Here is a 16,368-nt window from a genome sequence, read left to right on the forward strand (position 1 = left end):
CTAATGAGCTTGAAAAAAATATTTCATGTTTTATTGATCAATCATTGGTATATTCTCTTCTACAAATAGTCTATATCCTTTGCCGAATTTTTTGTTGGATTTTTGTTCATTTATTTATCAACTTGTTGGAAATTTTACATAATAAAAAGACCCAATGTCTGCCTTGTGTGTTGCCAATTTTTTTCTGGAGCTTTACATGTTTTTTCTAATTTTATTTTCTCCATGGAAAGAAAATGTCTATTTTTATTCAAATATATTTTTCCTTTATGTCTTCTGGATTTTTATCTTGCTTAGAAAGGTTTCTTTTCTGCTAAGTTTATTTTTAACAACTTTAGTGGAATACAATTTATATACCACACATTTACTCTTTCTACATGCAAAATTCAATGGTTTTAGTAATTTATAAATGTGTGCAACTACCGACATAATCCAGTTTTAGAACATTTCCATCACCCCCAAAAGTCCCCTGTTTACAGTCAATCCCACCCCCATCCCAGGTCCTAGGCACATACTGATCTGCTTTTTGTGTCTATAAATGTGCCTTTTCTAGATATTTCATGTAAATGGGATCTTATGACATGTAGTCTTTTGTGGCTTCTTTCATTTAATATAATATTTTTGAAGTTCATCTGTCTTTTTTTAGTATGTATAATCATTTCCTTTTTATATTTTTCAGTTCCTTTTTATTGTAGAGGAGTAACTTCATTGTATGGATATAGTATGTTTTGTTTATCCGCTCACTCACTGATGGATATTTGTTTACCGTTTTGGGCTATTATGACCAATGCTGCTACACACATTTGCACACATATATTTGTGTGGACTTATGTTTTTATTTCTCTTGGGTAGATTCCAAGGAGAGGAACTGCTGGATCATATGACAAATGTATTTTCTGACATTTTAAGAAACAACTGAAGTGTTTTTCAAAGAAGTTGTAATATTATACACTCTCACCAGCAGTTCATCAGAGATGAGAAAGGGCTTTTGTTTTCAACATAATTATAACAATGACGATGACAGTAATGGAAATAATACAATCTTCAATGTATTAATTTTATACTTTTTTATGTTTCAAGTTTTATTCATCAAGAATCCATTTTGTTGAAAATAATGAGTTTGGGATACACCTTACAAACAACTTTAAACTATCTTAACTGTTCATGAATTTAATTCTGGACCCTGCTCTACTGGTGTATTTAATCAATAATGAATCAATGGGGGGAAATAGTGCTTATTAAAATAGATTTATAATAGGTTTTAGCACTTTTAAAGTTAGTCACTCCTTATTACGTGTCTCTTTTCAAAAATTGCCCTGGAAAATAGTTTTCCTCATGAAATTAAGTATCAGTGCATTATGTTCTAAAGGCAAACAAATAATGCTCTTGCTTTCATTCATTTATGTATTTATTATTCCTGGTAATTGGCTTATGACTGGCCTTTAATACTCAATATTTTTTTAAAAAAACCCTCAAACCCTTGAATTGATATCACCCATTAAGAATGTATCATCTTTCATGGGGAAATAATTAAAAATACAAATAATCAAATAAGCTAATAGTACCAGAAACCTGGTTTCCTATTTTAAAATTATTCTCCCTTGCCTCATCTACAGTTTTTTTCTTTCTAAAAAGCAAATGATTTTGCTTCTTTTCTTCCCAGTTGCTTCAGGTGAGTCACGCACACGACAAAATGGTGACTCATGGTTTCACGGTTTGTCTGATTGTAAGGCCTCTGTAAACCCATGGCGCTCCTCACGGGAGGGGAGGGGGGCTAAGGGGAATACCTGGGGAAAGGTTGCTCCTCGTGAAAGAGCACAAGGGGAAACGGTTCCTTTTCCTGCCTTTGAAAGTGATTTGCGAGAACAGGAAGCCTCAGGCTGCCGCAGGCATCCTAGTCCTGTCCCAGGAAAGCTGACATGTAGGGGAGGACAGAGGGCAGTGGGACACACTCCCAGCAGTGTTGGTGATGCCACCAACCTGGTGACCTGACCAGCTCTACCTGGGATCAATCTGCTATGAGAGATAAGTTAAATTACAATAAAGACAATTGATTGAATTTTCTGCTACTAGTAGCAGAGCTCATTGAATATTCATGCCATTCACTTTAATTCTACCTTATAATTCCACACCCCAGGTCTCAGATAAATTGAGACAATTCATGTCTTCATCCCAGAGAACAAATCAAGAATAAAGTTACAACCCTGGGATCAACAGAACTTCCCACAGATTGCAGGTGTTACTATTAATTTACCAAGTTCCCTGTTTCACACAAATAATACACCATATAATTAACTACACATAAAGTAAGCTTTGAATTTGCTTGAAAATAAAATAATAGTTGTCTCTGACAGTGAAGAAATAATGTTCACCTGACTATTCCTTTGAAATAAACTTTTTAATATCTCATCTGCTCTTTAGATCTGATTTACATTTGAAACTGACTCTTCAGATGAATTTCAATAGCAGAAACCATCATCTTCTTAACCAATGTAATTACCTTTCTCTGAAACCCATCCAACTTGTTTATATTATTGAAGTCTATGAATTTTGAACTATATACTGATCTATAACTATGTTTCTGCACTGTTTTATGAAAGGATCAAAACAGTTTTGATTTTCTTTTCTAGCTTATTTCCCATCATATACATTTTTTTTCAAGTTTGTTTCAATTGTTAGTTTGTTTTCAGTTTTTAGGTATTGCCTTTTTTAACTTTTGATTTAAATTTTCTATTATATACAATATTTTAATGTTTCTCAAGATAAAATTATTAAATAAGATATATTCAGAAAGCCCAGCTTTCATCTTTGTCTCCCTCAACCTTCATTTTGCCCCATAGGCAATGATTTTTTTTAAAAGTTTCTTCTATTGTTTTTACTTACAAATTGTAATAAAACAATATTTCCCAGCATTGTCTCTGATTTCTGCTGAGCAAAGATCCCCGTAGGATTCTCCTGTGACAGACAGAAAGTTTGTCACTCAATCTGGAAGCCCTCAGAAATGCATCTTTTCCATCAATGTTGTGCTTGGTCCTGATGGCCTGAGACTTTTTATGGAGAAGGGTATATTCCAAGCCAAACAGTCGGCACAGAACTGATTTTTATCTGATAGAAAAAAGACTGAAGTGTTGAAGCCCACCCATAATCCAAAGGGGAGTTCAAGAATTACCCAAGTTTAGAGACTTTCTTTTTAAAATAGCAGGGGAAAACATACAAAAGAACATGATTATAAAAATTTTGAAGGCATAACACCCTTATAAGGTACCTGCATTTCTTGTATTTGTTGTCCCTTTCTGTGTCCCATGGTATGAAGGAACGTTTATATTTGTCTTTGAGAATGCAAAGAGGCAAGAGACCACCCCGATATGGGTGAATGAAGGACTTTCTCGTAGCTCAGCTAAATATTCCTAATCACAAAATACAGAAAATTCAAGATAAAACAGAGAATGAAGGAAGGAAAACTACTATGATCCACAAGTGACCAAAATTCAGAAATAAAAATAAAAACCATTATTGTATCTTAATGAAATCCTCTTGTTGGGGTTCAGGGAAGGTTACCCCCAAATATGCCACTATGGCATATTGATAATTTTGAATTAAATTTACTTAAAAAAACAACCAGTGCAAGAGAGACACTCTGGCTGTCCTTTCTTTCTTCCTGAAAGCAGGAAATAATCTCTGTTGTGAAAGATACATCTGCTACATCCAGAGGTAGGACACACATCACCAAAGACAGGAATTCAGACCAAGAAGGCTTGCTACGTCTTTAATTTACTACCCAAGCCCGAACTCTGTTTAGATTCTTCACTATTTGAGCCCCCAAAACCTACGTTTCTTTGTTCTGTCAATTATCACAAATTTATTGTTTCTTTGTCTGAAAAGCACAAAAGCTGCCTGCTTTGGCCACTTCTTAGGTCCTATTTCTATGAGACTGCCATGCATGTGAATTAAAATCCATTTCATTTTCTCTTGTTAATCTGTTTTGTGTCAACTTGATCATTAGTACAGCCACAGGAACTCAAGAGAGCGGGATGGCGGGGGGATTTCTCATGCCCCCCCTTCCCCGCCCCACTCCCTTTCCCTTGAAGCTGTATCAGACAGGTGGTTCCACTCCATGCGTATTTGAGAAAAACTTTGTGAAGAAATGTGGGTAAAAGCTATGTTCAAGTGCAAGGAAGGCCATAAGGGTTGAATGAAAAAAGGACCAGGAAAGAATGAAGATAAGACACTGTCTTCAGTATTCGGGGTTTCCGGGTCAAGGGCAGGGCTGAGGAAGCCAGCAGGGAGGGCATTTTCTGCAGGGTCACTGAACCAGGGGCAAAGCAGACCCTGAGAAGTACTCTCACTGCGGAAGAATCAGAGCTAAGCAGGAAACTGTTTCATGCTGCAAAGAAGCTGGGACAGAAGGTTCTTCCTTGAGCGTTACCACTTTCCCTTCAGCTCAGGAGTCCTGCCAAGAGAGAGAGGACAGTGTTGTTTCCAGATCTAAATTTACAAGCAACTTGTTTACCCCTGTCTCTCAGGGCCTCATGTTAAAGCACGGTGGTAAGAAGGGGAAAAGTCCTTAAGTCTCCCTGATCAAAGCTACTTTAGAGTGCCTGCCTTCGGTTTAGTGGAAGGAAGACACTTTAGTGTAAACTGCTGGATCCGAAGTCAGATCCAAAGTCTTTCCCATTATTTCTGTCTCTTTCCTGTTGCCTCTACAATCTGTTCCAGGGAGACTAAATATGTCTCTAGAAGAGTGTTAATTTAGAGCATTACCTGTTGGCTGAAGTCCAGATGTTCTGAAAAAGAGGAGAAGATGTATACTTAAGAGATATGGAGGTAAATCTGTTCCCAAACTCAATGTTCCCACTCCCCCGCCACCCAGGCCATCACTCTTCTAAGACCTCTAAGACCACAGCCCACATCACAGGATGCCAGGGTAGACAGGAGAGCGGACACTGAGGGCATGGAGCCCTGAAGAGTCTGTCACACAAACCCAGTGAAATGTCATCAGCCTCGGGTCTCTTCCTGCACTTGTCCCAGGATCTGCACCCAGATCTCCGTGTATGTTCTACTTCTTTTTTTCTCTACAAACTATCAACTCTTATGTTCCAAACATCAGTAACTACGAACTGCTGATTTCTGGATTTCCTGGAAATTGAGGTCAATCGGGGAAATAAAGGCTTTATATGGACCACTGATATAAAGAGAACTAACTGAGCAAAACCATCATTCTTCTTCTGAAAATGTCAGTGGGGAGTCTCAGCTGCCAACAGGCCCCTTACCTTTCTGGTTCCTGAAGTAGACGAACAGCCCCACCCCGAGGAAGAGCAGACCCAGAACAAAGCCCCCGATTCCACTCAGCATCTTGCTCTGAGCAGATTCAGACTGTGCCCCTGAGGAAAGAAGCTAGTTATAGTGATTTTTACCCCAAATCCAAACCTCCTTAATTGAGACTGAGAACGAGAGCTTTGAGAATGGGGGAAGAGGGCTGCCCTGGAAGAACTAGAATAGCTGGCCTCTCCTAGAAAAAAATCGGAATCACAGTGAGTAGCTACAAGGTTCAGGCATCAAACTCATAAATACCACAGCCCTGACATGAGGCCACACGACTGCAACATCTGATGAATGAGGAGCCTGGGACTGAATGATGCTAAGAAGCTTGTCTAGGGCGACAGAGCTAATTAAAGGCAGAGCTGAGAGAGGACTCCCCTTTGGTCAGGAACGGCCCTACATTGGAGAGGATGTGCCCCTTCTCAGATCACAATGAACTCAGAGCAACAGTGTCAGAAGCACAAGCCCAGTACAAAACAGGGGACTGGTACCCAAAACCAAGGGGTGACCATGACCTGTGACATCACAGGAAGCTCAAAACAGACACATCTCTTCCCTGCATGTCAGGCAGAATTGCGTCCCCAGGGGGCATAGGTATTTGTAGGACCTATCAGGGGACATCTGTAAATTATCAGAGGATTTCTATCACAGGCTATCACAGGGCTCCCCCAGGAACCGTGCTGAAGGAGAGGAGAACATGGAGCAAATGAGCACATGGTGCTGGGAGAGGAGGAACCTGACACTCAGGAGGAGGCAAGTCCCTCCTCAGGGGGAGATGAATGCATGAGGTCACAAAGCTTCTCACTCCATTCCACTGTGACAGGGCCCGTCCAGCTGGGGTGCTCCACTCGGCAGGTGTAGACCTCCCCACTCTGAGGAACCACTTCAAGCATCACCATGGTCTGGAAGGTCCAGTCTCCATTAGGGATCAGACCTGTGGAGACCACCCCAGCCTCCTCTTCCTTGCCATTCCGGAACCACCTGACTTCAATGTGGCCTGGATAGAAGCCCGTCACAGAGCAGACCAGGAGGTTGTGGTGCTGCAGGGGCTGGGGCTTCACAGGATACACGGTCACCGTGGGCTCCACTAGGAGAGAAGTGGTAGACGGAATAGTGAGGAAGACCCAGTGAGTCTCCTAGCTTTTCCACATCTAGTCTCCAGACCAGACTGCAGTCCCAGGAAGCCAGGCTGACCAGGTGGACCAACTTAGGAGTTAGTGCCATGAGCCTCGACTTTAACCCTTACAGCCTGGGCCCGTTAGAGAGATGCTGAGAACATTTCTGTGTGTGCTTCTATACTGTGATACAGCTCTTCATTGCTGATTTGAATTGTTTACAAATCTTTGCAAGGCAGATAGTGTGTTAGTTAAAGCATGATATCTGAAGCCAGGCTACCTGGGTTCAGATCCAGGCTCCCCCGTCTTAGTGACTGATCCTGGGAGAATGTTTACATTCCTCTGTGCCTCAGCTTTCTCACCTATAAAGGGGGATAATGCTATTTACTTACCTTTTAGTGTCATGTGAGGATTAATGCACCAAAAGTATGTAAATTACAGCCATACCTGGAATCTAGCCTTCAATATGTGTTATCTACAGATTATCCTTGTTTAAGTGGGGAGAAAATAGGGTTCACTGCAGTGTGGATAAACCGGGGAGTAGAGGCGGGGTATTCCTAGGAAAGCTGTCTCCATGCACTCACACCTTACAGCACCTCAAAAATGGTTCTACCCTGGGAAGAAGGAAAGACACAGATGATTTTCTAACTCTATGAGTTGAATCTCGAGAAAAGCTCAAGTCCCAAAGGAGAAGGAAAGCAGGAAGGAAAGTCATTCATTTTTAAAGATTCTTATAAGTAAACTCTGCCGATCAATCCCTTTCCTCTGCAAAACAAGCACACCTACTATTGGTATTGTTACAACTTTACATTTGTCTCTCTTTTTAAGCTGGCGTTTGAATTCAGGGCAGGATCCAGGACTCACGATGTGTGCTTAGTGCCTGAGACAACCCCAGACACTACCAGCCTCAACAAATACTTTTTTTAAAGAAGCAATCTGGTGGAAAACATTTTTACAAGATAGATTTAAGATAAAGTAAATTATTTCTAACAATTTTGCAGTATATTTCGTTAAATAAGAATGTTTAAATTTCTAAAATGCAAAATAAAGAACTGAATGAAAATAGGAATCACAACCTGGAGAAAATGTTCTCTCAGACCCCAGACCCATTCCCCCAACCACATCCTCTCTCCCTTCTCACAGTCACTGCTGAAGTCACGCACTGTCTCCCCAACAACACCTTTTTCAGCTCCTTCCTAAATTATACTGGCTCACAGTGCATCCCACCCACCCGGACTCAGTATCTGTCTCTGTCTCTCTCCCTCTCTCTCCCACACACAGACACACCCCCCCACACACACACCACCTCTCCCCGGCCACCCGCCTGCCCGCTCACCTCGCCGCTGCACCATGAAGCTGCCTATTCCCCAGTAGTTTGATCTGCACAGCGTGTCCACCTTGGCCCGCATCTGCTCCATGAAGTCCTTCTGCTGGTTCCAGTACTTGGCGTCTGGCTGCCCCAGCTCGGTCACCGCCCTGAACTCCCCCACGTCGCTGTCGAAGTACACATCCTCCTCTGTATTATAGATGTATCTGGCCAAGAACTGCACCCGCTCCAAGCCGTTGAAGAAACGACACTCTCCCTTAAACTGATGCATGAAAGTTGCTGTGAGGACATAAAAGATCTGGTCACTGGGTGGGCTTGTAGGAGAAGACTGACAGTGCTGCCCACCGGTGCAGAGTGCTCACGCACTGCTGGGGGCACTAGGACCCCCACTGCTCCGCTGGGGCCCTAAGCACCAGCACAAGCACCCCAGGGGTCCATCTTTCACCTGCCAGTGGTGGAGGAAGGCCGTCCTGGGGGGAGGAGACTCCTCTGATCCTAAGCCATTTGGGATGCAGTCACTCTGCACAGAGCTGGACCAGGATTTGCCCCATCACCACCTCCTCCTGAATGCCTCCACCAGAAAGACGCTGCTGCCTCCTCTCAGCCCAAACATTTTAGCTATCCCAGAAACACTTACTTGCCTAGGGCTGGCCTGGTGTCAGGCCTGTGCAGCCCCCTGGGAATCCAAAGAAGGAAAAACAGACATCTCCCCTATCTTCGAGGAGCATAAAATGTAAAGAAAGTGATGGGCAAAGCCCAACGTATCATATGGGAGTCAGAAATGTCAGAAGAAAAGTGTGGAGTTCTAGAATGGAGAGTAGTTACATCAGGATGTCAGAAAAGTAGCCTCTGAAGAGTGACATTTAAGATGTGACACTGAAGGTTAAGTTGATGTGAGCTAGAGGAAGAGGCCATGTGTGTATGTTTGGGAGAAAAGGGAGGCATATTTCAGGTAAAGGTAAAGGCGTGTGTAGAAGTTTGAAAGAGATGATGAACTTCTGCAATAAACCAGAAGGAAACAGTTCACTGAAGCACAGAGAGTGAAGAAGGAGGGTGAAAGATTCCACTGGAGAAATCACAAGAGTTGGGTACTCAAAATCTTGTAGGCGATCTAGGATTTGAATTTGTGCTAAACATAAATAGGAAACTATTGAAGAGTTTTACGGAGATTAAAACCATGATCCCAATACATGTCCACCATTCCTTCCCTGCATTTCCAAATCCAGATAGCCCATAAAACCTTTTTTTTTTTTTAATTTGGTACCAAACTCACTTGACAAATCTCACCTGTTGAGGTAAGAGGTCAAATATGTCTCTTGGGGTGAGGGAGTCTGTTCCGTACGCTGTAGGCTGTCTACCAGCATCCCTGGCCTCTAGTCACTAGATGTCAGAAGAAATCTCAGAGTAACAACCAAAACTGGCTCCCAGTATTGCCAAATATTAGGGGGTCAAGGAATAGGGGGAAGGACTGGTCTGTCACTGGGTGAGTGCCACTGGTATAAACCATCTAAAAATTTAATTCCTGAAAATCTTATTCCTGCATGAAATTTATATTTTTTTAAGAATCCAGCCCCAGTGGAGAGCTATTTTTCCAACAAAATAAATTTGTTCACAACTAAGGCTTATTTCTTTGCCTCGCCAACCAATTAAAAGACATATAATTTATCCTTCACATCATCTTTCTTCTTAATTTCTCTGCCTCTGGTCCACTACTCATCTATAGCAGTAAACTACAGCCACAGACATTTTATTCCTATTCAAAGCTCCAACCGACTCATCTTCTAACTTTGTCTCCTACACCCAGTAATATCAGTAGGCATCAAATTACCAGCCTTGTCCACATGTAGAATTCTCATTTCTGTAAAGTCCCCTCAGAAAAGGAGAAAAGAAGAAAAAAATGATATATAGACAGTTTACAAAAAAAGAACAGGTCCACAGACTTTGAGTAGAGACCTTCCTTAGAAAGAGGGCAGAGAGGAGGGCTCTCTGGATCAGACCAGGTCTACTGACTAGGAATTCTCTAATAGCTTCTTGTCACATGACAAAGTTTAAAAATAATGAGTCACACACCAGTCTACCCCAAATCTGTTCACTTTCTCTGTCCCACAGTCTGTGTCACTACCCCACTCAATGAAGCCACAAGCACTTCTGCCCCCGAGAATTCCACCATGTTCCTAAGTGGTGTCCCTGACTCTACTTGTGAACCTTTGGAATCCAGTCTGCAAGCGGTAGCTAGGATTATTTAAAAAAATAAATAAACAAACTGACTCTCCTTATAACCTCTCAGTAGCTTCACATATCTCTATTAATAACAGTCAAAGTTCTCACCAAGGCCATCAGCGCCCAGCATGACTGGCTCCTGACTTCCTCTCTGACCTCATCTTACACGGCTCCCCAACCTGCTTGCTCTGCCCTGGTCACTCTAGCCTCCTTTCTGTCCCTTAAACACAGCAAACACCTCCCCACACTTCAGCCTTTCCACGTGCCCTCTCCCTGGAACACTTGTCCCTTACATCCTTCACATGTCTGGCTTCTTCTCATTGTCTCAGTTGAATGTCACCTCTTCAGGCAGAGCTCTGCAGACACGTGAACTGAAGTCAGGTGCATACAGGTCTCTCTGTTCCATACCCCTGAAGTACCCTTTTTTCAGGGCGCTTATTTCTATCTGAAATGTTTTTCCTTGTGCTCGCTTCAGCAGCACATATGCTAAAATTGAGATGTGTTTCCTTGTTAAATGTGTGCTGGATTGTTGCCTTCCACCCCTGTCATTAGGTTAGTTCCATGACAGTAGGGGACTTTTCTGTGTTATTCATACAGAATTCTCTGACCCTAGAAAAGAGCCCAGTATGTAATAGTTGCTCAGAAAAACATTTGTGATCAAAATGAATAAACCCAGGGTTCTGGGGACTGATCTTGGTGGGGATCCTGGAAAGCAAGAAGGGGCTCCAGCTCCAACACACTTTTATTCTGATGACACATATCCTTCCCATTTCCTGGGAGAGATTCAGACAAACTTCCTTTTGCTCCTCCTACAAGGTGGAAGAAACATTCACAGGAAAGAAAAAGATCATTTCTTGTAACAACATTATCATATAATGGAAAAGAATCTGAAAAGAAAATATATGTATGTATGTACATGTATAACTGAATCACTCTGCTGTACACCTGAAACTAACATTGTAAATCAACTACAGGTCAATAAAAACATTTTTTAAGAAAACTAAAGCCTTTATTAAAAAGCATACAGGATTCCATCACTTATACATGATGCATCTTCTTCATCCATTCTTCTATTGACGTGCACTTAGGATGCTTCCCTATCCTGGCAATTATAAATAATGCTGCTGTTAATAGCAGGGTGTATGTATGTTTTAAAATTAATTCTCATTTTCTGGTTGGCTTTATTCCTTTGATAACTATGTAAGTTTAAAAAGCTAAAGCTCTAAAGTTCTTAGAAACAATGAACAGTACATATATGTAAATTTTAAAAATATGTGGAGTATATTGTGTATATGTATATACATGCAATATATTGTATATGTGCAGTATAATTGTAACAATTCTACTTAATAAAACTGAAAAATGAAAAAAATAAAAAATAAATATAAATTTAAAAAGACATAGAAATTTTCATTAAGTTTTATCTCATCCAGTTGATCTGCTATAGGGCTGACGGTCTGTGTGAATTTTGGGGATTTTCAGTAATGGTGATGACGTAGCTGAGAAAAGAATAGGGAAGGACAAGGACCAGATGCAGAGGACACCAAATATAGCTAATGAAGGAAATGAAAGTGCATTATTAATGAACCTATGAAATATGGGCCCAAGACCTTGACAGGCCAATGAGCTCCCTTGACCTGCTTATTGGCTTTCAGCCTTGTGGGATGGAAACAGCCACACTCTCTGTACCCTGCTCTGGCGTTATGGTTTGCCATATGAAAATGGTGATATTTGACTACTTTTGACATACAAAAACAGAATTTCCTATAATTTATCCTCCACTAGTTGCATCCCTTCTCATGAGCTCAGGCGAGAGAATGGAGAAATGTGGGTGGAGAAACTAACCACGTAGAAGGATTCAGAATAGCTTTATAATTAACAGTAACCTGTGCCAGGTTTTCTGAAGATTCCTAAAGCTCTTTAAGGCATCAGAGAACACTCCGTAGATGCTCCTGATCCACAGGGTCATTCCACGTACAAAGGATCCCTGGTTTAGCTCCAGGGTGTCTTCCCCAGGAGAAACAAAGAGAAAACTAACCGCAATTTCTATCAGAGAACCTCCAGGGTAGGGATACAGGCCTTTTAAACATTGTGGTTCAGGGAAATAGAAAAAAATAAAATGGGAAGGCACTTTGATACATTCTCACGTATTAGGGAGAGACAGCGACATCATAGATCCTGTTAAGGTTATAACACATGATCTTATGTGAGAGATCTTTCTAATTCCTTGAGATTCCCCATAAAATTTTCAAAGGAACTTTTCCTTTTTCTGACACAACATAATACGGGGAATAGTCTGATATGGAATTATTCTGACATCCTTACTTCTAAATCCTCTTAGGATCCCTAGGGAAGGGGATGTAAGTCTGGAGAGGTTTTACTGGAGGAGAGTTGAGAAGAAATATCCCACAGAAATGGAGGCACCTTAAGCAGCACTCAGAAGGCAAGCATCCAGGGCCCTTGTGTTGTGGAAGGAATGGAGAATCCACATGATCACGATAGGAGATGACTGAAGAAAATGTCACAATTCTTTAAGGGATGTGGTCTGGACAGAGAGACAGAGGTAACTCCCTTCCTTCCCCCGCCCCACGAGAGCTCTCCCCCAAGGTGTGCACTTACGTCGGGTCTCCCTGGCCCAAGCCAAGGGATGGCTCACCACCATCAGCATCACTGTCAGTGCTGCCATCGAGGGAACCACAGACACATCAGGCAGGGGACAGAAGACAGAGTGTGAGGGGAGCAGGTAAGTGTCTCACAGTGAGGACTGGGACCCTCTTCAGCTCACATGCCAAGCAATGCTGACCAATGAACTCTTTGTTCCTGGACTGGGTGACCTAAGTGTTGGAAAAACCAATCAGCTTCAGAGTTGAGTAGCATCATCATTTGCTGGTCAGAGATTCAGCATGAAGATCCTCTTCTGAAACTTAGAATTTCCTCTATAAAAGGATTGTTTTAATTTAGTGTGTTAGAGGTATGATCCAACCGTATCTCAAACATTTTAATTGGGCCCCTACTGTGAGCCAGCTCTGTGCTGGTCAGTGATGTGCCACATATTTGAGCCTTTTAGGAACATTCATTCCTCTTACTTAAAGACAGAGAGCCACCAATGTATGTGTGACTGTGAGGAACTGAGGGAGTGGAGGGAAATGGATTGCAATTTAGAAGAACTTTAATCTGTCCTTTTTGTACCATAACTTAGTGTTGTAGATTTGGGGAAATAACCTGTATTGTTGAAAACAAGGCACTTCGATTTTTCAGGTATTTCAATGCTGAAAAATGCTGTGATTCTGTGGACGCCTGAAGGAACAGCATCCCCGGTAACTGATGATGTGACAGAATTGCAGCTGTTGTGTGGAGAGTAGAGTCTGTACCTCCTGACAAATAAGAATGTCTCTGATCAACTGAAGGAAATTAAAAGTTAGTCAATAATTTAACGTAAGTGCAAATGTTTTCCAGGTTTGTCTCCTGATGCTGTCACTGAATTTAGTGGCACCTGGAGAAAACACAGAGAGAACGGGGCTTATAGGAGGCAATCTACGTGGAATGGAGTGTCTTGAAGGTACCTTTGTACCACTTAACCTAACAATGTAATAAAACCAACTGCCCAAATCATAGTAGGCAGGGGGCTGAAAGATGGCTAAAGTCAGCCTTGGGCACAGTAGTTCAGCTTTAGAATGTAATATTTCATATAAAAAAGTGTTCAATTCCTCATTCCTGTTTCCCATTAGGATTTCCTCATTTTATTGGGGTTATACCCTCTTATTCAACCTCTCTTGTTTATCCTAAGAAAAGATAAAAGAAGACTTTGCTAATGAATACGTTAAGACTGTTCAGGAAAAAGAACTCTATGGAAAAACTATGAATTACATACTTTGATATAATCATATAATTTTAAACATATAAATCTACTCTAGATAATTATTACACATTATGCTAGTATAAATGTAGTATCTCAGGTTTAGAATGGACTTTAGACGACAACTATCTGTCCAAAGTTCAGCATTAAATCACACTCCACCCAGTTCTGATAAGCATTCATTCTTCATGTGCCTTAATATTCCCAGGGATGGTACTCACCACGCTGCAGTGAAAAAATGATAATAATTAATTGAGAAATTTTTGTGCTTTTTACTTTGTACCCAGAATTATACAAGGAGTTTTTTACACAGCTTTTAAAAATTTAATTCTCACATTATCTCAGTGGTTTTAGTACTCTTTTCAACTCTACAAATGGAAAGAATAAGATGATGAGTGGAGCCTTTGCAAAGATCCAGGGCTAGATAATGGTACATTCCAGATTGAACCAAGATATGTGTGACTCCAAACCACACAAGCTCAGACATTGCATCATACAATGTCACAGTCAATTTCTGAAGAAAACAATGTTCCTTAGGTTGAAACTATTCTCATCACTTTAATTCATGGATATATGTATCAATAAGACCACTCCTTTTAATGAATGACAACATTTTATGTAAACTGAGACAGCTACTATGTAGCAATTCTAGTTTCTTCAAAGGATTCCCACCATCCGCATTGTTACTCTCCTCTGTAAATGACAAAACTTGCATTTATCTTATGTAATCATCCTCATTGCTCCTCACCAGTCTCCTTCAATTGAAGATAACAGTGACCTCCAAATTCCTATATTCAATCTAGTTCTCAATTATTATTTTAGATTTCTTAGCATAATATAGTGCTAGCCTGAACATTTTGGAATAGAATAGAAATAGAGTCACTTCCTTTGGAAAAATTCATTTCTATTAACATGGAAATTTCAAAATTTCTTGGAGTGGTTGGGTTGAAGCCATTATTGTCCCTGAATCTGAGGAGAATCTACAATAATCCAGTACTGTTGAAAGTTGTGCAATTAACTAGTTGTGACGTGATAATTTGGAAGAGTCACACTAGGGTTCATCTTAGATAATAGAATAAAAGGAATGGTAAAAAAACTAATCATATATGAAAAACATACTGAAATATAGTTAAAGAGAATACTGTCAAAACTTGTCTATATAAATTTGACACACATTTACAAATCATATAAATTTCTTTTTTAAAAAGAATTAGCTGTGGGGGGGGTATAGCTCAAGTGGTAGAGCGCATGCCTAGCATGCATGAGGTCCTGGGTTCAATCTCCAGTACCTCCTCTAAAAATAAAAATATTTAATTAATAAAGTAATTGAATAACAAAATAATAAATAAAAATATTTTTAAAAAGAATTAGCTACTGACTATGACCTAAATTCTGTTGTTGTATATAGTTCAAGTAAAACAATGTAGCAACTGTCACCAAACTATCAATCCTACAGATGATCTCAAGGCTGAGCTTCTTCACTGAAAGCAGGAGGAGACACAATCCAGCTCAACTCCCGCTGTGTAAGAGAAGTGCTAAATAAGGGCTATTTCCTGATGAAAAGGCAGTTAAATTGGTTTCTGGAAGAAAGTGGTTATCAGTACAGAAGTTCTAGTCTCTGCTCTTGGTGCATGAGAGCATAGGTTTGCTTTTACGGAAAAGAAATCACAACATTCTTGGGAACAAGCAAGTGACATCAGATGTACACAGATTTGTTTTGTTTCCTTTGAAAAAGAGGCTGGTTGAAATTTCTTTTTTACATTTTTTATATTTTTTACATTTTTATAGCATTACAGAATGTCTTGAGACTTATCAGTTGTCACAGAATGGGACTCACTTATAGGAAGCCTTAATGGTTGCGATAAATTGGAGGAAATGGGCTTTTAGTTATCAGCAAGCCAGTTAGCACAGAATATCTGTCTCTTGTCCAAGTAGCCTCAGAATATTTTTTGTAGTTTCAGAAAGATACCACCACTAATCTGGAACTTAGTGAGAAGGGTACCTTTATCTAAGGAAAAACTATTATTAGTAAGAAATGGATAAACAGATTCAATTTCTTCTTACCATGAAAGATATGTGTTCTGGGCAGACGTCTGCCATTTACAGGCCATGTTAGCAGGCTCTGTAAGACCCTCTCCAGTGAGAGCTCAGTGATGTCCTCCATTAGGAACTTCGGGTGGAGCCAGTCTTTACACCATAGTGCTATCTAAGTCAGTAGACGGGTCTTCAACTTCCAAATGACATTCTTTGACTCGACTTACCTGTCCTTTAATATTTTAATCCAGGACTTTTTTTTAGAACCAGAATGTTTGCCATTAAGCAGTCCAGAAAGATCAACTAGAATTCACATGGGCCCATCTGTTAATATTGTACGTAGGAGACTTTCCGTTTTCTTTCCCTTTGATCTAGATCTGATGTTAACTGTACTGTGGCGAAGTATCTACCTCCTTATCCAGTAAAAATATTGGCCAGATTATTTTCCAAAATTCCACTTTGTTTTTCCACTAGCAACTGCCCAGTGATTCCACGTGTAC

At 40.5% G+C, this 16,368-nt stretch overlaps 1 protein-coding gene across 3 annotated transcripts; it reads right to left on the minus strand.

Annotated features, from left to right (window-relative positions):
• Positions 1–1,049: 1,049 nt before the first annotated feature.
• Positions 1,050–16,131, minus strand: LOC102518427 (HLA class II histocompatibility antigen, DRB1 beta chain). Of its 3 annotated transcripts, XM_032462772.1 has the most exons (7): positions 15,899–16,131; positions 12,598–12,812; positions 7,768–8,037; positions 6,122–6,403; positions 5,268–5,378; positions 4,759–4,781; positions 1,050–4,447 (listed from the first exon to the last, which is right to left on the minus strand). In XM_032462772.1, exons 2-7 carry the CDS (start codon positions 12,662–12,664, stop codon positions 4,439–4,441), a joined length of 762 nt encoding a protein of 253 aa, XP_032318663.1. In that variant the 5' UTR covers positions 12,665–12,812; positions 15,899–16,131; the 3' UTR covers positions 1,050–4,438. The 3 variants fall into 3 exon arrangements, with proteins under 3 accessions (XP_032318663.1, XP_014411213.2, XP_032318662.1); XM_014555727.2 differs by lacking the exon at positions 15,899–16,131 and having other exon boundaries at positions 12,598–13,245; XM_032462771.1 differs by lacking the exons at positions 12,598–12,812; positions 15,899–16,131 and adding an exon at positions 10,719–10,848.
• Between the last annotated feature and the right edge of the window lie 237 nt (positions 16,132–16,368).

The sequence above is a fragment of the Camelus ferus genome, chromosome 20 (genome assembly GCF_009834535.1).
Source record: "Camelus ferus isolate YT-003-E chromosome 20, BCGSAC_Cfer_1.0, whole genome shotgun sequence".
In the NCBI taxonomy this organism is placed as follows: Eukaryota; Metazoa; Chordata; class Mammalia; order Artiodactyla; family Camelidae; genus Camelus; species Camelus ferus.

Coding starts and splice junctions, on each gene's coding strand:
- LOC102518427 (XM_032462772.1), bottom strand. CDS start 12,664: ATGGCAGCACTGACAGTGATGCTGATGGTGGTGAGCCATCCCTTGGCT. Junction 6,404..7,767: donor CTTCATGGTGCAGCGGCGAG/GTGAGCGGGCAG, acceptor CTTCTCTCCTAG/TGGAGCCCACGGTGACCGTG. Junction 4,782..5,267: donor CTACTTCAGGAACCAGAAAG/GTAAGGGGCCTG, acceptor CCTCTTTTTCAG/AACATCTGGACTTCAGCCAA.